This window comes from Chanodichthys erythropterus, chromosome 4 (assembly GCF_024489055.1).
Source record: "Chanodichthys erythropterus isolate Z2021 chromosome 4, ASM2448905v1, whole genome shotgun sequence".
Classification (NCBI taxonomy): Eukaryota; Metazoa; Chordata; class Actinopteri; order Cypriniformes; family Xenocyprididae; genus Chanodichthys; species Chanodichthys erythropterus.
Window position 1 is genome coordinate 4,003,275 of NC_090224.1, and position 18,962 is coordinate 4,022,236.

The 18,962-nt window shown below is 39.2% G+C and overlaps 3 protein-coding genes across 6 annotated transcripts in view; 1 reads left to right on the forward strand and 2 right to left on the reverse strand.

The window, feature by feature from the left end:
• Positions 1-100: 100 nt before the first annotated feature.
• On the reverse strand, positions 101-5,913 carry slc10a4 (solute carrier family 10 member 4). Its single transcript, XM_067383721.1, has 3 exons — positions 5,246-5,913; positions 4,706-4,916; positions 101-1,078 (listed from the first exon to the last, which is right to left on the reverse strand). The coding sequence occupies exons 1-3, from the start codon at positions 5,785-5,787 to the stop codon at positions 536-538; spliced, it is 1,296 nt and encodes a 431-aa protein (XP_067239822.1). The 5' UTR covers positions 5,788-5,913; the 3' UTR covers positions 101-535.
• A 1,685-nt stretch (positions 5,914-7,598) lies between these two features.
• On the forward strand, positions 7,599-10,096 carry si:dkey-90m5.4 (leucine-rich alpha-2-glycoprotein). Its single transcript, XM_067383727.1, has 3 exons — positions 7,599-7,745; positions 7,978-8,320; positions 9,307-10,096. Exons 2-3 carry the CDS (start codon positions 7,987-7,989, stop codon positions 9,954-9,956), a joined length of 984 nt encoding a protein of 327 aa, XP_067239828.1. The 5' UTR covers positions 7,599-7,745; positions 7,978-7,986; the 3' UTR covers positions 9,957-10,096.
• Positions 10,097-10,236: 140 nt separating this feature from the next.
• slain2 (SLAIN motif family, member 2) overlaps positions 10,237-18,962 on the reverse strand; it is a 32,331-nt gene continuing 23,605 nt past the window's right edge. For 2 of the 4 annotated variants that reach the window (XM_067383725.1, XM_067383723.1), the window contains 3 exons: positions 18,025-18,063; positions 17,164-17,371; positions 10,237-15,805 (listed from right to left, as the gene is read on the reverse strand). In XM_067383725.1, coding sequence (XP_067239826.1) covers positions 15,739-15,805; positions 17,164-17,371; positions 18,025-18,063 — 314 coding nt within the window. In that variant the 3' untranslated portion in view covers positions 10,237-15,738. The remainder of the gene's footprint in view (positions 15,806-17,163; positions 17,372-18,024; positions 18,064-18,962) is intronic. The other 2 variants (XM_067383724.1, XM_067383726.1) reach the window with 1 other exon arrangement.

Here is an 18,962-nt window from a genome sequence, read left to right on the forward strand (position 1 = left end):
CTCGTAATTTACAACTTTAATATCGAGATGGTTTTATTTTTTTAATCCTCTAATCCCTAATCCTCTTCCATACATATATATATATATATATATATATATATTTATATATATATATATATATATATATATATATATATAGTGTATATAAGAGTTTTATTTTTATATATATAATATTTATATTTGTGTCTAAAAATGGTATTAAACATTTTTTACTGATAAATGTCACCTAACATGTGCGTTTTCTTTTGAATTTGGCATATATTTTATGCTAATTTCAGAAATTCGATTGAATTGTAATATCTGGCTAATGTGTTAGATAAAAATCTAAAACATTGGCTCGGATATTCAACTTTAGTATCGTGTGATGTCATGACATTAGTTTCCAAGTCTTGCTATCCTTTTTGGCACATACTAAGTAGAATGCTGGGATTAGTAAGAAATTTAACAGTGAGTGATGATATGAATAAATCCTAATGTAAATACGCAGGTCGGTCCAGTGTCTATAGTGAGTCTCAAGTCAGTTGTGTTTGTGCCCTTATACAGGTGTGGGGCTTCCAACTCCATCCTGTGACTCTAGCACAATGACATTGGGGTCGCTCACTGTTACCGCACCGTACGTAGAATCAAACGGCACATCTTCTTCCTTCATTCTCTTGTAGGATATGTTTGTATCATCATCATCATCCTCCTCCATGAGGTCCTGTTTATGTAATACCTCTTTCCTGTACATGCGGTAAACCAGAATGAAGATGCCAGCCTCTGCTGCCTGGAAGAGCGCGTACAGCAGAGGAAACATGTACATGCCTCCCATCAGCTGTGGAGGGAACGCCAGCTTCAGGATGGCTGTGCAGAGCTGCACGTTCTGACATCCGGTTTCTAAAGACACAGTCCTCCGACTGTTGGGGGCGAGATCGAAGAGCGTCGCCAGGCCGTATCCTGCCGCGTAGCCGGCCATGGGCATGAGCACGGCCACCAGGTAGACGGAGGCAGGGATGGTGGCCAGCAGCTCCGGGCCCAGCATAATTCCAGTCATGATGAAAAGCATCAGCAGAGTGACCAGAAGAGACCACAGAGACACCTGGAGCACAAGTACAAAGCATAGGTAAGTCTTCCAAACAGACGTTATACTGTCAAACAGACCTCACAGACCCCAAGTTTCTCACCAGAGTTTATACAGTCTGTTGATCCGTTTAGTTCATTTGAGTTATTTAGCAAATAAACTCTGCAATATTTTCTAGGTGTAATGGACATTTTCTCAAAACATTTTTATTTTATGGAGCTAATGGACATATTCTCACTTTTTTATTTTTTTATTTTATGGGTGTAATGGACATATTCTCACGATATTAATTTTAAGGGACATACTGTATTTGTTTAATGGGTGTAATGGACATATTCTTACACTAATTTTATTGCATTTTATGAGCGTAATGGACATTCTCACAATATTTTTACTTTATTTTCTTGGTGTAATGGAGTATAGTAAGTATTTTATTATATGGGTCTAATGAACATTCTCAAAATATATTTTATTATTTGGATCTATTGGACATATATCAATATTATTTTTCTAATGGATATACTGTATATTTTCACAGTATTTTTATTTTGTTTGATGGGTGTAATGGACATATTCTCACAATATTTTATTGTATTTTCTGGATGCAATTGATATATTCTCACAATATTTTTATTTTATATTCTTGATCTAAGAGAAACTTTCTCATAGTATTATTGTTTTATTTTATAGTATTGTTGACATATTTTCATAATATTGTAATTTTAATTTCTTAGTCCAATGAACATAATACTCACAATTTTTGTAAATATTTTAAACATTAAACTATCTTTAAACACCCCCCTTTTTTAAACAAGAGTCCTATCGTGGACTCTGACCAACTACCTGAGGTTCATCTCACCGTACCAAGGTTATTATAATTTTGCATTTTTAAAGTAGTTTTTATTTTAACATTGTTTTCAAATTTGCTATAAATTTCGGTTTAGTTTTAGTTCATTTCATTAATGGATTTATAACTTTTAGTTTAGTTTTTATTTTGTGAACACATTTCTAATTAGTTTTTATATCTTTAGTTTCAGTTTTAGTTTTAGTATTAGCCTGTACAACATAGTTTAACTATTGGGCAAGCCCAATAGTAAAAATAAAATAATGATTTGAGATTGAACAAAGAACCAAACAAATGCAACTTAAAAGTATAAAAGTAAGAATTATATAAAAAAGTGCAGTTGCAGTGTGTCCACTGCGCTGCTTTTCTATTGTTTTTCTATCTAAACATGCACTTGATGGACATGTTTGGCTGTTATGCCTGCATCTCGTGCATGAAACGTATTCTAAAAATGCTCAGCTCACGTTCAGCTCGCAGCTTATAACCTTGCGTTAATTTCACTGCTTGCGTCTTGTTTTTTTTATTATTATAATTTTTCGACGCAAAAATGCATTCTGTGTGAAGGGTTAGTTCACCCAAAAATGAAAATTCTGTAATTAATTACTCACCCTCATGTCGTTCTACACCTGTAAGATCTTCGTTCATCTTCTGAACACAAATTAAAATATTTTTGATAAAAGTCTGATGGCTCAGTGAGGCTTCTATTGACAGCAAGACGTTTAACACTTTCAGATGCCCAGAAAGCTACTAAAGACATATTTAAAACAGTTCATGTAACTACAGTGGTTCAACCTTAATGTTATGAACAAAACAAAATAATGACTTTATTCAACAATATCTAGTGATGGGCGATTTCAACACTGCTTCATGAAGCTTCGAAGCTTTACGAATCTTTTGTTTTGAATCAGTGGTTTGGAGCGTGTATCAAACTGCCAGAGTCATGTGATTTCAGTAAATGAGGCTTCGTTACATCATAAGTGTTTCGAAATTTCAATGGTTCACCACTGGGGGGCGTGACTTTGGCAGTTTGATGCACGCTCCGAACCACTGATTCGATAACAAAAGATTCGTAAAGCTTCAAACCTTCATAAAGCAGTGTTTTGAAATTGCCCATCACTAGATATTGTTGAATATATTGATATTGATATGATATTGAGATATTCTCTTAGCTTCGTAACATTAAGGTTGAACCACTGTAGTCACATGAACTGATTTAAATATGTCATTAGTAGCTTTCTGGGCATCTGAAAGTGTTAATTATCTTGCTGGCAATAGAGGCCTCACTGAGCCATCGGATTTTATCAAAAATGAACTAACCCTTTAAGCTCACGTGATTGAAGGGCCATCTACAGGTAGCCTATTTCCCCAAATCTGCCTGCAATACCGGAGGACCACATTTCTAGGACTGCAGTTCTAAGACTAGGATTGATTCAATTTAATTCATATATTGTCCTAACCAACCCTTAGCCCTAAACCTACCCATTGGTAACCCTGTTTAAATATTTAAACTAGAGGGCGGTGTCACAAAAACTAGGGTCTGAGAAAAGGGGCAGTTGTGGCCTAATGGTTAGTGAGTCTGACTGGTAACCCAATGGTTGCTGGTTCGATTCCAGCACCGACAGGATATGACTGAGGTGCACTTGAGCAAGGCATCAAACCCCCAATTGCTCCCAGGGCAGCCACAGCATAAGGGCTGCCCACTGTGTGTGTGTGTGTGTGTGTGTGTGTGTGTGTGTGTGTGTGTGTGTGTGTGTGTGTGTGTGTGTGTGTGTGTGTGTGTGTGTGTGTGTGTGTGTGTGTTCACTACTCTGCTCCTAATGTGTGTGCACTAACTTGGATGGGTTAAATGCAGTCCTGAATCTGCTGCGGTCCTAAAAGTGCAGCCTCGAGCCTCCGGTATTGTAATATTGCCCTAAATTGCCACAACTCAGTTGAGAGCTTATTAATTATGAAAAAAATTATTTATTTTTGCTAATTATTGTTTTATTTCAGTTAGTTTTTCAGTAACTGTTGTCGGTGTGTTTATTTTTTCATTTAATATGACATTTTTATTTTATTTCAATTTTCGAAAATATTTTCGACCAATCGTTTTTTAGTCTTATTATAGTTTCAGTTTCCATTTACGAAAATAACCTTGCACAGTATAAGTGTAATCCTGTGTGATGTACTGCTGAGAAAATGGCACTGTGTAACAGGACTCAGCGTGCAGCAATTAGCCATAAAGGGTTTTCATTAATAAAGTGACTGGGAACAATTGATGTAACATATTTAGCTCTGTATGGCCTGGGGAATGAATCCTGAAAAGAGAGAATGGCACATAGCCTAGAGACACATGATGATACTAGAGGAGAAAAGTGCAAGCCATGAGTGACAAATCAGCCCACTTTTATCCACTCCACTTTCCCGTCCCACCTACCCCTCCTTCCCCCAACAGACTCTATTGCTTTATCACACTCTCCGTCACCCCCACCCCTCCCTCCCCGCCTCACTAATCTCGCAGTCGCCACTGTGCCCTTACCAGGCTGTTCTTAGATAAGCTCAACTGAAAGGAGATGCGCGCATGTGACGCCACTTTGCCTTTGGGCACTTCAGTCTCCTTTCAGTGGCCAGAGATTGTGGACATAAGAAACCCATCACAACCAGTGATATCCAAGAAAAGACAGCACAAATCTAAATCATTTTATATTATGATGGTTATATTCCACTAGCGGCGACTCCTAATCAACTTTAAGTCTGAAATTTCATGCGCGCACTTGAACCACTGTTAGTTAGTTGTTGTTTTTTTTTTTGCATTAAGTCACCTTAATGATGATTTCGGCCACTCGAGCATAGCGATGTCTAAGCCAGACCCCGAGCCCGATGGGAATGAGGGTGCTGCAGAGGGTGAGAATGATCGCGCCGAAGGGCAAAAGGTTCACCACGGGTGTGTTGATCCATGCGCGACTGTACATCCACAAACACAGGGGCATGAGCACGAGCGCCAGGACAGTGGACGAGATTGTCATGACAATGCTGGAAAACAAAACCCATCAAAAGCAATGTATTACGCATTATTCTTTTTTTTTTTTTTTTGACATTCTTACAATAAAAATATATACAATATATATATTGTTACAATATATATATATATATATATATATATATATATATATATATATATATATATATATATATATATATATATATATATATATTATTCTGTGACGGGTTTTCACATTATTCACATATATTACATTGTATTTTATATGTGTAATATCATTTTTCTTTCTTTCATCAGCCTAACAATATTTTATATCTTCTTATACAAAACAAACATCACGGATGTTATGGATATCATCTACCTGAGGTTCATCTCGCCGTTGACCAGCAATGACATGATGTTGGAGAGGTTTCCTCCAGGGCAGCAGCCGCAAAGCAGCACAGCAATAGCGGCCACATCATTGAGGGAGAAGGCCAGGGCCAAGAGGAAGGCGATGAGGGGCATGATGACAAACTGGCACACCACCGCCAGCAGGACTCCTATGGGCTTTCGGATGTGCTCGCCCAGCTGACTGAGCTCCACCGTGCAGCCCAGCCCCAGCATGGTGAAGCACAAGACAAAGCCAACAAACACATTAATCCCGTGACTCAAGGGTGAATCCCAGAAAGCTACAATCAGGTGAGTGGGCTCTTTAGAGGGCGAGAATGGACCCGCCAGGAGCCCCGCTGGAGCCACACCAGTCCTGAAGCTGCTGACCACGAGAGACAGCGGGTCTTCTGTGGCGCGCAACCCTGCCATGGGAGGCTTCTCCGAGAAGCTGGCTGGATCCTCTGTGAAGTTCAGAAGTCGCGTGAGCGCGGCGGTGGACGCGTCGGTGTTTGGCACGCTGCTGGAAGTCTCCATCGCGTCTCCAGGGCACTGGAGCTCTCCAAAGGAAACTTAGGTGGTGTCTCCTCCCTGATGAAAAAGGCGCGCGGTCCCCTAGCGGCGCAGGATCATTGTACGTCTGTCAGCAGTGACTGAGGGACACTGGGCTGTCCAGCGCTGAGCGCGCGATGCCACCGGGAGGGGTTTGGCGTGGAGCGCGCGTCACCAAGAGCCATTACGGGCGCCATCCACAAAAATCTCAGAAACTGATCACGAAGACTGCAGAAATGCGTTAGATTTGGACTGTCCGAGCAAGAGAAATCGTGTTTTGGTAATAAGTTAACTAACATGTCCATCGTTTGTTATTCAGCACCAATATTTTAGGACCTTCATTTCTGTGTTTTAAAGGGTCACTTTTTTTTTGAGATGTAAACAGATATGTATAGGCTGCACATCATTGAAAACACTAAAGGTACTCATTAATGTTATTCATAAGTAAAAATAGTTATTTTTGCATTTTTCAGAGCGATTTCTGTCTTCCTGTTTGAAAAGCTGAGTCGGAGCAACGTCAGAAAATCTGACATCATCGTGTACTTTCGAACATGCTGACGTAGATTCTCGACATATTCATGACATAAAGCTCTTCAAACCTAGCTCTAGCTGCGTTCAAACACGTGAGCCGTAGGCTGTTTCTCTCAGCACAGCACACGTGTGTTTGTATTTTGCTCGCGATGCGGTCAGAACTGGAGTTTGAATATGAACACATGAAAAATACGATTGTTATTACGATATACAGGCGGAGCGCGCATATGCTCGGTTTCAGCGCGGAGCTCCACGATGAGTTTAATAACACTAGCCACGTGGCACATAGCTCATACAGAATAAAGTATCCGTGTTTAAAGTTTTTATTTCACACATTCTCCTGCACCAAACATTAACCAGCACGGTGTAGTTATGCACACATATTTCACCAAGTCTTCTTCAAATGAATTATATGTGCAAAGTGGACACTGATACAGTGTAGCCTATCTGAACAGGACGACATGATTATTCTAAAAGACTGATTTTGACACTCCAGTGCTCGTAAATGTAATCAAAGTAGCCTATTATTAGCCCTATTAAATATTATTTCGCATTTCTCCCTTGTGCTTGGGAGTTTGTTGTCATTCTCTCCGTGCTCATTAATATTCATTATTCTGTATAATGAGTTTGTTCTATGTCTGTGCTTCATTGGTTGTTCTCTCCCCTCTAACCCCCCATTGAAATTAAAAATTTAAGTTAATACAAATAAAGGTGATTGGCTTAATCAACAGAAACTCAAAATATTATGTTATCTGAAGCACATTAATTATTTAAGTTGATTAGTTCGTTTTTCCCCCCTGTTGAATATTCAATAAAAACAGCTCATGTAAGTATGAGACAACAACCTCATCAACAACAATAACCCAAGAACAAAACGTTAAAAGCTAAATTTCCTCAGTAACACCTTATAATAACGTAATCAAAAATAAACTGGTTAACCAATTATTATTATTAGTCCATTTGTGTAGAACATTTGTTGTGCAACCTCTTGTTCATTGTGCAATGCTGATGCTGCAGCCAAAACATCAATCATTTACATGTATTGATTTAATTCTTGACTCTTATGAAGCGTTTAGTATAAACAGTATAAACGTCCTCATTTTACACGCACATTTGACATTTTTACATATTACATAGCCTATTTATTTTCCACTTTTATTAATACAACAGACCGTGTAACCACAAACACTGTAGCTATTTGAAATAATGTTCTTTTAGGAAATGTTTTGTGTACTTTCACCCTTTAGTCATGTCCAGATGTTCTCACTATTTACATAAGTGACGGGGTTTCTCTGACTGTCCTACTTTCCTGTAAACAGTGCTCGAGTCACACACGGACAGTCTCTGTCGGGATATATATTTGAGGGGAATGAGCAGAATCTTAGAATTACTGGATTTCTAAGCAATAAAAGGTAAGATATCGTTTTGTCAATATTTGACCATTTTAGGGTTAGGGTACTTTGCTAATCTACATTTCTGTCTTTCCTTTTTCTTCGTTTTCTTCTTTTAGTAGCCAATAGCCTATTCATGAAATTATTTTTGTAAAAGATCTTTTCACAAAAACAAACGAGGAAACTCTAGGAATAAATCAGCAGCTTATGTTAAAAAAAGAAAAGAAGGCTAATTTGAACTTCACTTTTTAAGCTCGTGAAGATGAATTCCTGGCTCATGCGCGCGCTCGCGGTGATGGTCGTCTTCTGTTGCCGTGACGCCCTCTCGTGTCCAAAGCGATGCACGTGCCACTTCAGCGCCAAAACAACCGAGGTCGTGTGTCCTGATGCTGGCCTCTCTCATTTCCCTGGAGACGGTCTCCCAGGCAACACCACCTCCTTAACCATCCAGTTTACCAACATGAGCGTGCTGACCTCTCAACACTTGAAAGCCATCCCATTGCTAGAGGAGTTACACCTGCCTGGCAACAAACTGAGCAGCTTACCAGCAGATCTTCTGAAGGACCTTCATTACCTGCACACCATAGACCTTACGGGTGAGTGCCTATAAAAGCACCTTGTTTAAATATTAAGACTCTTCACATTTATTTTGTAGCTATGTGCGCGGAAGTCGCAATGTAGGGAAACGCTGTAAGCTTCAGCTTACACATCATGTAATTTTTATCACGATATTAAAACAACAAATGTCGTTTTGAGGCTCGTTTTGATGTCACTTCCTCTGCCAAGATCCATAAAGGTACTAAAAACATATTTAAATCAGTACATGTGAGTACAATATTAATATTATAAAGCGACTAGAATACTTTTGGTGCGGCAAAAAACAAAAACAAAATAACGACTTATTTAGTGATGACCGATTTCAAAACACTGCTTCAGAAAGAGTCGGAGCATAAATGAATCAGTGTATCGAATCATGAATCGAATCGCGGATCAAACCGCCAAACTGCTGAAATCACGTGACTATGGCGCTCCAAACTGCAGATTCGACACACAGATTCACAATACTCCGATGCTTCTTGAAGCATTGTTTTGAAATCGGCCATCACTAAATAAGTCGTTATTTTGTTTTGTTTTTGCCGAAGTTTGTTTTTAACGAAGTTCTTAAGGGTGTGAAACGACACGAGGGTAAGTAATAAATGACAGAATTTTCATTTTTGGGTGAACTAACCCTTTAAAGCACGAAAAGAAGGCACAACTTACAGACATTTGTCTCATATAATGTTTAAACCGCGGGAAAACGACATAAAAACAGCTTGTGTCGTACATTTACCTCAGTAGTCATTCAGTGTAAAGAAAGCTCGTTAGTTCGCTAGGAAATTAAATGTAGAGAGGAATTTATCCCTCAAACCGTAAATATATTAATATATAATATATTAGTATATATTAGTTGATGTAAAATGTGTACTGTTTGTATAATTCAAAAACATTTTCTTCAGAAGTTTTTATGACATCCTAAACGACTCAAATTGATGAAGCAGGTCACATATTGTTTTCCAACTCTTCTCATCCAAACTGTGCACAGATAATGAACTTCGAGAGCTACCTGCGTATGTTTTCCATCATGCTCCACTCCTCAACCTGGTGCTGAAAGACAACCGCATCTCCAGCATCCACCCAGACTGGTTGCCCAACAACAGTCATCTCACATGGTTGGATTTGTCCGGAAACCATCTTATGAAATTCCCAATGACCCAACTCCAAAGTCTGAGTCACCTAAAGGTCCTGCACCTCTCGGAGAACAAACTCGAAGAGCTTCCAGTTGGGTGTCTAGATGCTCACCTTGCTCTAGAGAGACTTCATCTGGATCAGAACAAAATCCAGTCACTTGATGTAAAAGCCTTTGGCCATTCTGCTAACCTGACTCACATCTTCCTGCAGAAGAATAGACTAGACAGCCTCCCGCCAACTGTATTTCAAGGGCTCAAGCGCTTGGAGTATGTTGACCTCAGTGAAAACAGGCTGCAGTTTCTGTCTCCTGGTGTATTAGATATTAATACCAGTTGGGTGGAGTTGACCTTTAACCCTTGGCATTGTGACACTAAAATAGAGTACCTGTGGAGGAAACTGACCATGGAGTCCCTGCAATCAGAGCCCAAATGTGCTGCACCAGAGAACCTGAAAGATCGTGTCATCGCAACACTCACCCGCAAAGAAATGGGCCTGCCGGAGTAAGAGAAACATCTAGTAGAGAAGTAGAGTAGAGTAAAAGAAAATAGGTTTAAAAAGGAAGGAGAGGGGACTTTAAAAGCAACTCGCCATAATGGATCTCACAAAAATGGATCAAGTGAATGTTTGCAAGCTGCATTGCAAATAAAAAAAAGATTAACTCTTCTCCCTTTTTTTTTTTTTTTTTTTTTTTTTTTTTACAAAATTTCAACAGCACATAATTGTCACATAGCCTTAATTTCTTTTTTAAAATTTAAAATCACATTTTAAAGTCTGGAGCTTCCAACATGAACACATTGTCAATTAAACATTATATATATATATATGTAACAACACTGAAGAAATGACACTTTGCTACAATGTAAAGTAGTGAGTGTACAGCTTGTATAACTGTGTAAATTTGATGCCCCCTTCAAAATATCTCAACACACAGCCATTAATGTCTAAACCGCTGGCCACAAAAGTCAGTACACCCCTAAGTGAAAATGTCCAAATTGGGCTCAAAGTGTCAATATTTTGTGTGGCCACTATTATTTTTTAGCACTGCCTTAACCCTGGAGTTCACCAGAGCTTACAGGTTGCCACTGAAGTCCTCTTCCACTCCTCCATGACGACATCACGGAACTGGTGGATGTTAGAGACCTTGTGCTCCTCCACCTTCCATTTGAGGATGCCCCACAGATGCTCAATAGGGTTTAGTTCTGCAGACATACTTGGCCACACCTTCACCTTTACCCTCAGCTTCTTTAGCAAGGCAGTGGTCGTCTTGGAGGTGTGTTTGGGGTCATTATCATGTTGGAATACTGCCCTGTGGCCCAGTCTCCAATAGGGGTGGGAATCGGAGGGTACCTCACGATACGATAAGATCACGATAAATGGCTCACGATAACGATAATATCGCGAGTCAGCGATTCTGCGATAATCGATATATCGCTAGACAATCCTATAATGATACATTGCGATATTGGTCTTAATATGAAAACAAAATGCACGTGAAAAGGTTAAGTGCAGGTTAACGGATAAATCCGATCTTATATGTACATTTAATAGAGTTCACGTCACCGAAAGCAAGAAATGAGGTGCATTTTATTGACCATCAGTTAATTTCAAAATCAAAGACTGCAATAGGAGAGAGCGGCAACAGCACTGGTATGAGGTCTCATTACTTTTAATGAAGATAATTGTGTGTTATGCGTCTGTGACTTACTTTCACTTTCATATGCGGCAGTTTGCGCGTCAGCTTGCTGAAGAGATCTGCGGCGATGTGTGATGCAGTAGCGTTGTCATATCTGACTCTCACATGTTTCAGTTTTAGTATTTTTGGGAGAAGTAAAATTTACATATGTAGTTTCAACAACCAGATGCATTTAGACTGATGCATAGACAGTTTTGACTGGAATGCGTCCCAGACCATCTCCTGAAGTGGTTTGAGCGATCAGATTTAAATCCGTCTCAAATGCGTTTTTAGGCATTTAGACCTGGTCTTTTCAGAGCATGAAGTCACCAGGTGCAAATAGACCCTTTGACGTTCTTCAAGCGCTTAGATATACACGGGAGCGTTCGAAAGCAGGCGTCTATCAGAGGATCCCTAATATATACTTTCGAATGCTCCCGTGTATATCTAAGCGCTCAGTGAAGAACATCAAAGATGTCTACGACTGTCACATCAATGGTATAAAAGTGCGTCAAGACTTTGAACTTAAACGTGGCTGGGGCATCTATTTTACTCACACTGCTGTCCGCCCATCCTGTTAATAACTTCTTTTTCTTAGGCTAGTTAACTTAAGTTCACGTTTCCCTCATTCATGTGTCAAGCACCGCCTTGAAGTAGGATGCTCTGAGCAAAGAAATCTATATATAGCGCTTTATTTTTTTTAATTAAAATATCGATATTTGGCGCAGCGATACGATTCTCGTATCGCACAGAGAAGGATGACGATATATCGCCATATCGATATTTTGGCCCACCCCTAGTCTCCAAAGGGAGGGGATCATGCTCTGCTCATTCATGGTTCCCTCAATGAACTGTAGCTCCCCAGTGCCAGCAGCACTCATGCAGCTCCAGACCATGACACTCCCACCACCGTGCTTGACAATAGGCAAGACACACTTGTCTTTGTACTCCTCACCTGGTTGTCGCCACACACGCTTGACACCATCTGAACCAAATAAGTTTATCTTGGTCTCATCAGACCAAAGGACATGGTTCCAGTAATTCATGTCCTAAGTCTGCTTGTCTTCAGCAAACTGTTTGCAGGCTTTCTTGTGCATCATCTTTGAAGAGGCTTCCTTCTGGGACAGCCACGCTGACCAATTTGATGCAGTGTGAGGCGTATGGTCTGAGCACTGACAGGCTGAACACCCACCCCTTTAACCTCTGCAGCAATGCAGGCAGCACTCATACGTCTATTTCCCAAACACAACCTCTGGATATGACGCTGAGCATGTGCACTTCTTTGGTCGACCATGGCGAGGCCTGTTCTGAGTGGAACCTGTCCTGTTAAACTGCTGTATGGTCTTGGCCACTGTGCTGCAGCTCAGTTTCAGGGTCTTGGCAATCTTCTCATAGCCTACGCCATCTTTATGTAGAGGAACAATTCTTTTTTTTCAGATATTCAGAGAGTTCTTTGTCATGAGGTGCCATGTTGAACTTCCACTGACAAGTATGAGAGAGTGAGAGCGATAACACCAAATTTAATAAACCTGCTCCCCATTCAAACCTGAGACCTTGTAACACTAACGAGTCACATGACACCAAGGAGAGAAAATGGTATATATAATAAAAAAAAATGGATCAAAACCTTTCATCAAAATTGTCCTAAAACCTTCTTCTTAGGACAACTTTGATGAACTTATATATATATATTTATATAAGAGAAAAACTGAAATATCACAAGGTCCTAAGTATTCAGACCCTTTGCTCAGTATTTAGTAGAAGCACCCTTTTGATCTAATACAGCCATGAGTCTTTTTGGGAAAGATGCAACAAGTTTTTCACACCTGGATTTGGGGATCCTCTGCCATTCCTCCTTGCAGATCCTCTCCAGTTCTGTCAGGTTGGATGGTAAACGTTGGTGGACAGACATTTTTCTCTCCAGAGATGCTCAATTGGGTTTAAGTCAGGGCTCTGGCTGGGCCATTCAAGAGCAGTCACAGAGTTGTTGTGAAGCAACTCCTTTGTTTTTTTAGCTGTGTGCTTAAGGTCATTGTCTTGTTGGAAGGTAAACCTTCGGCCCAGTCTGAGGTCCTGAGCACTCTAGAGAAGATTTTCCACCAGGATATCGCTGTACTTGGTCGCATTCATCTTTACCTTGATTGCAACCAGTCGTCCTGTCCCTGCAGCTGAAAAACACCCCCACAGCATGACGCTGCCACCACCATGCTTCACTGTTGGGACTGTATTGGACAGGTGATGAGCAGTGCCTGGTTTTCTCCACACATACCGCTTAGAATTAAGGCCGAAAAAGTTCTATCTTGGTCTCATCAGACCAGAGAATCTTAACTCACCATCTTGGAGTCCTTCATGTATTTTTTTAGCAAACTCCATGCAGGCTTTCATGTGTCAGTTTCTTTGACCTCATGATTCTCATTTGCTCTGACATGCACTGTGAGCTGTAAGGTCTAATATAGACAGGTGTGTGGCTTTCCTAATCAAGTCCAATCAGTATAATCAAACACAGCTGGACTCAAATGAAGGTGAGAACCATCTCAAGGATGATCAGAAGAAATGGACAGCACCTGTGTTAAATATATGAGTGTCACAGCAAAGGTTCTGAATACTTAGGACAATGTGATATTTCAGTTTTTCTTTTTTAATAAATCTGCAAAAATGTCAACAATTCTGTTTTTCTGTCAATTTGGGGTGCTGTGTGTACATTAATGAGGAAAAAATGATTTGACCAAATGGCTGCAATATAACAAAAGAGTGAAAAATTTAAGGGGGTGCAAATACTTTCCGTACCCACTGTACATATACATCATATACACACACACACACACACACACACACACATTCAGAGAAAGAGAGAAAAAATAATGAAAAAAAAAAAGACTGACACACATAATGAACACTTCTGGTTTTAAGTTTTGACCTAAGACTTTGTTATACCTTATAATCTAAGGACAGACAACTACAACCTACAATCAATTCATCGCAATACCAACATTTTCCACAATGGTCTTTGGTCAGCCGTCAAACACAATACAACGTCTTCTGACACTGAAGTTCTGGCACATGAATAAATTATGGACAAATAAGTGACAGACCACACAGATTTTTTTTTCCAACTTTTATTTGAAATGATTTAACGCAGGGGAAATGTTTGTGGAGATATAAAAGTCTTTACCAAAAAAAACAATCCACAAAATGTTTATGTCATGTATACATGACCATACTAGGCTCAAGCATCCCACTAACTCTATCTCAGCACACGGAGGCATCTCACCGTTTAATAAATAAGCCTCTTTTGTCAGCGCATAGTATTTAGTCATAAATATCAAGGGGCATTTATAACATACCTTTGTTACAAAAAAGCAAATATAAATGTTATCAAAGCAATTACAAAAATCAAACAAAACTTGAGCAAGAAATGCAAAGAACCCTGAAGTAAATAATATTGGCAAAATAAAGCAATTGGCACAAACCAAAAATAACATTTGTAGCAATTACAGAATTCATAAATTATAGGCACTCATTTTTAAACAAACTTGCGCAATCTCAATAGTATGCTAGTGTGCAGCAAGATGTTCAGGTGGCATTGCCATTCAGTTACCCCAGTAAGCGGCATTTTAATTCTTGGCCTTTTATCAATTATTTCACTCTGAGAATGACAACAAATTACATGACCAGGAATATTCCTAAATTAATAGTACATAAGCACTACACTTCACCCACACAACCACCACTTTTTATGACCCTTGCCACAGAGACATTATCACTGGGACATCATCCGATGAACAAAGTTTGACCACACAACAGTTCACCCAATTATATTCAATGAATTTCCCATTTTCCAGTTAGGACATACAAACACAATTCATGAAATTTGACTTGAATTTCTTACTGATCTGTGTTTCTTGTGAATGTTTCCTTTCGAAATGAGCAAAAGCATCAATCCTGTTGCGTATCTGAAGGCTCAAACTAAATCCGTTTGTTCAAAAGCTCTGAAATGCATCCATTATTCTGACATTTAAAATGCTTTGGAAACGTAGCTTTGCAGTTGAGGTTTCACAATGACATTCAGAAATAAAGATACATACATATATTTTTAAAGACCAAATACTGTGTGAATACTCTTTGAAAGAAATATTTTAAATAATGATTTCAAATAAATAAGAGGTCACATAGATATGAAAGACATTCAGACAGAATGAAATTGCCATGTGGACTCGATGTTGCCGTACAAACCTTTCCCACTTGAGCCAGAAGTTAAGGTCAGTTTGCACATCCTCACAAGGGATCGCCACTAATGTTATAACAGAGAAAACAAGTTATTCAATGTTTTCTGTGGTGGGTTTTGGGGGATTTGCAAGCAGGATTGTGTGTTCGAGCCGTTTGCAGTACAGGTGCTGTTTGGTTATATGAGGGCGAATCCCAGTCTGTTTCTTTGGCATTCTGTGGCGTCCAGTCTGCCTTCAACATTTATCCTGCTGGGATGAGAGCTCCACAATGTCAACTGAAAGAAGACAGAATCTTTTTTTTGGAAGAATGAGTCTCTTATTTGTGGGGGTATCTCTATAAAGTGCCTGGTTGAACAAAGCTCGTTTCTGCTGCTGGTTCTGGGCATGCTCAGTAGCAGCCTTCTCTCCAGCTCTCGTCTCTCATACCGCTGTACGTCCTTGGAGCTGGCAGAGACCTGCAGAGCAAACCACACACTCACTCAGTTTGTTGTACTTCAGCCACTTACTATTTGTTTGTATTGAGTCATGAGCAGTGTTGGGGGTAACGCATTACAAGTAACGCGAGTTACGTAATCAGATTACACTTTTCAAGTAACTAGTAAAGTAACGCATTATTTTTGAATTTACAACAGAATATCTGAGGTTCCTTTTCAAATAAGTAACGCAAGTTACTTTGATTTCCAATTTATTGACTCACAGCTCTCCTGTCCCCATGTTGAGAGAAATCACAAGAGTAAGTGCAGAGGCACTGTGTGAACATATTGGTTATTCTAGACTAAATATGAGAATGCATTTTCTCATTTATATCTTCTCCTGTATTCCAGAATGGCAGCAAGCTGAAAGGCTTGTTTGTTTTTAATGTGTTAAAATTTGTTTATAATGTCATTTATCACTCACCCTCATGCCATTCCACACCCGTAAGACCTTAGTTCATCTTTGGAACACAAATTAAGATATGTTTGTTGAAATCCGATGACTCAGTGAGGCCTCCATAGCCAGCAATGACATTTCCTCTCTCAAGATTCATTAATGTACTTCAAAACACTGCTTCAGAGCATTATGAATCAGCGTGTCGAATCATGATTCGGATTGCGTGTCAAACCGCCAAACTGCTGAAATCACGTGACTATGGCGCTCCGAACCGCTGATTCGACACGCTGATTCATTGTGCTCCGAAGCTTCCTGAAGCAGAGTTTTGACATCGGCCATCACTAAATAAGTCGTTATTTAGGTTTTTTTTGCCGCACCAAAAATATTCTCGTCATGTTATAATATTAATATTGAACCACTGTACTCACATGAACTGAACATGGCCTTTTTAGATGTGTTTTTAGTACCTTTATGGGTCTTGAGAGAGGAAATGTCATTGCTGGCTATGCAGGTTTCACTGAGTCATCAGATTTCAACAAAAATATCTCAATTTGCGTTCCAAAGATTAACAAAGGTCTTACAGGTGTGGAACGGCATGAGGGTGAGTAATAAATGACAGAATTTTCATTTTTGGGTGAACTAACCCTTTAACTGTGCCCTCTACTGTACAGGCATGAATGTGCATTTCCTTCAGCCTGAGGCTTATTCATTTCACTTTTGGTGTGAAAGGGCCTTTACATTTGCCAAAAAAATGTTTGTTGTTATAAAAAAAACAAACAGGCCAGCCCTGATGAGAAAAAGTAACAAAAGTAATGTAACGCATTACTTTCCATAAAAAGTAATGTAACTAGTTACTTTTTAATGGAGCGAGTAACACAATATTGTAATGCATTACTTTTAAAAGTAACTTTCCCCAACACTGGTTATGAGAACCTGAGAGTACCTGCGCACTGGCTGGACCAGTTTGCTGCGAGGCACTGGTAAACCTCCTCCAGCATTGGCAGCAGGGCGGGGCAGGCCACTGCGGGGTGGGGCCATAGAGCGTGTGGGCGTGGCTGTGCCTGAACCATGATTAGACATGACCTTCATTGGCTGACGGAGAGCCAAGGGAGATGGGGCAGCAGGAGTCCGCAACTTACTGGAAGAGGGCACTGGAAGAAAACAAATCAGGAAAATAAGTGGGAATGACGGTTACAGGAAAAGCATAAAGTCAACAGATGGAATGTAAAAAAAAAAAAACTGAAATGAAATCTATTTCATAAAAAGATAAAACATATTATAGACTGAATAAAAGAAAGTGCTTTTATTCAGTAGTTTATCTTCCATCTGTACACTACCTGATACAAGCCATTCAAGAGACCACAGTCATGAGTTAATGGGAATGGGGTTATATAATGACAAATAATAAAAAAAAAAAAAAAACGATTGACTCAACCCTAAAAGCCAAAATAATGCAGTTAGACAACTCCAATTCATAAAGCTACACATTAAAAATCACCACAATTGAAAAAACACGCTTCTATGTAACACGCAGAAGACCACTTTCCACATTCACAGAACACAAGTTCACTAGCATTAATGACATTCAACACAAAGCTGATAGAAAATAAACCACAATAAGGATGGATGGATTAAAACAGCCTTGATCAACTAGTGTTGTTCACAAACATTTTACACAATACTAGAAATGCAAATGTCCCCTTGTTGCAAAACACAATCACAGAACAAACACAATCTACCATTCACGCACACTTGCACAATCACAGCACTGAAAAGCTGCATTATCATCAGTGTATATACTCACTGAAATCTGCTTCCTCTCCAAAGCAACACGAGAGAGGAACTGGGTAAAAGATGGAAAAGAGAGGGTTTGGTTTGCATCCACTCCAAAAGCTGTCGAATTGCTTAAGACTCTTACCATGATGGATTTCTTTTCAAACTGCAAGTGTGTCTGACCAATTTTATGTAATCAAAGTGCATTAAATAAATATATAGTGCGCAAATAAAATTGCAGAGGCAGGTGGCTTCAGACTATTGGAACCTTTGGTTATGTGACAACTTTCGAGCAGTTCCATTTAAAAAAAAAAAGTACCAGAAGACATGGCACATTTGTACCAATAGTGGGCAGCAGACCCACAGCAAACCACAGCATCACTCACCATACTGCAAGGAAGCAGCAGCATTCACTATCACAGGTGAACAAACTATTCTTAAAAGGCCAATATACAACACAAAATTCAGTCCTGCACATACTTAAAAAAAATAAATAAAAAAAATAAAAACGATTTAATAAAAAATAAAAAAAATAAAAACGATTTTAATCTGGATTCAATGCTGTGAGATGGCATCTATAACTGCAGATTGACAGACATGGCCTTTTTATGACCAATATATATTATTTTTTTTGTTTGTGTGACCAGTAACTGATATCTGGACTTGTTTTTAATTTGTTTGATACAATAACTAAACTATCGTTAGACCATAATGAATAAAAACTATTTTATAAAAGTTTATAACTATATATAAAAGCTTATTATTATTAAAGGTGCGATGAACGTCTTTTTAAAAGATGTGATATAAGTCTAAGGTGTCCCCGGAATGTGTCTGTGAAGTTTCAGCTCAAAATACCCCATAGATTTTTTTTTAATTAATTTTTTTATCTGCCTTTTTTGGGGCATAATTAAATATGAGCTGATTTAGGCTGTGGCCCCTTTAAATGCTCACGCTCCCCGCCCACGGAGC

Excerpts from the sequence above, each read along its gene's own strand:
- slc10a4 (XM_067383721.1), bottom strand. The coding sequence starts at position 5,787 with ATGGAGACTTCCAGCAGCGTGCCAAACACCGACGCGTCCACCGCCGCG. Across the intron at positions 4,917-5,245 it reads AACGGCGAGATGAACCTCAG|CATTGTCATGACAATCTCGT; the intron begins GTAGATGATATC and ends TTTGTTTTCCAG. Across the intron at positions 1,079-4,705 it reads TGGCCGAAATCATCATTAAG|GTGTCTCTGTGGTCTCTTCT; the intron begins GTGACTTAATGC and ends CTTGTGCTCCAG.
- si:dkey-90m5.4 (XM_067383727.1), top strand. The coding sequence starts at position 7,987 with ATGAATTCCTGGCTCATGCGCGCGCTCGCGGTGATGGTCGTCTTCTGT. Across the intron at positions 8,321-9,306 it reads GCACACCATAGACCTTACGG|ATAATGAACTTCGAGAGCTA; the intron begins GTGAGTGCCTAT and ends AACTGTGCACAG.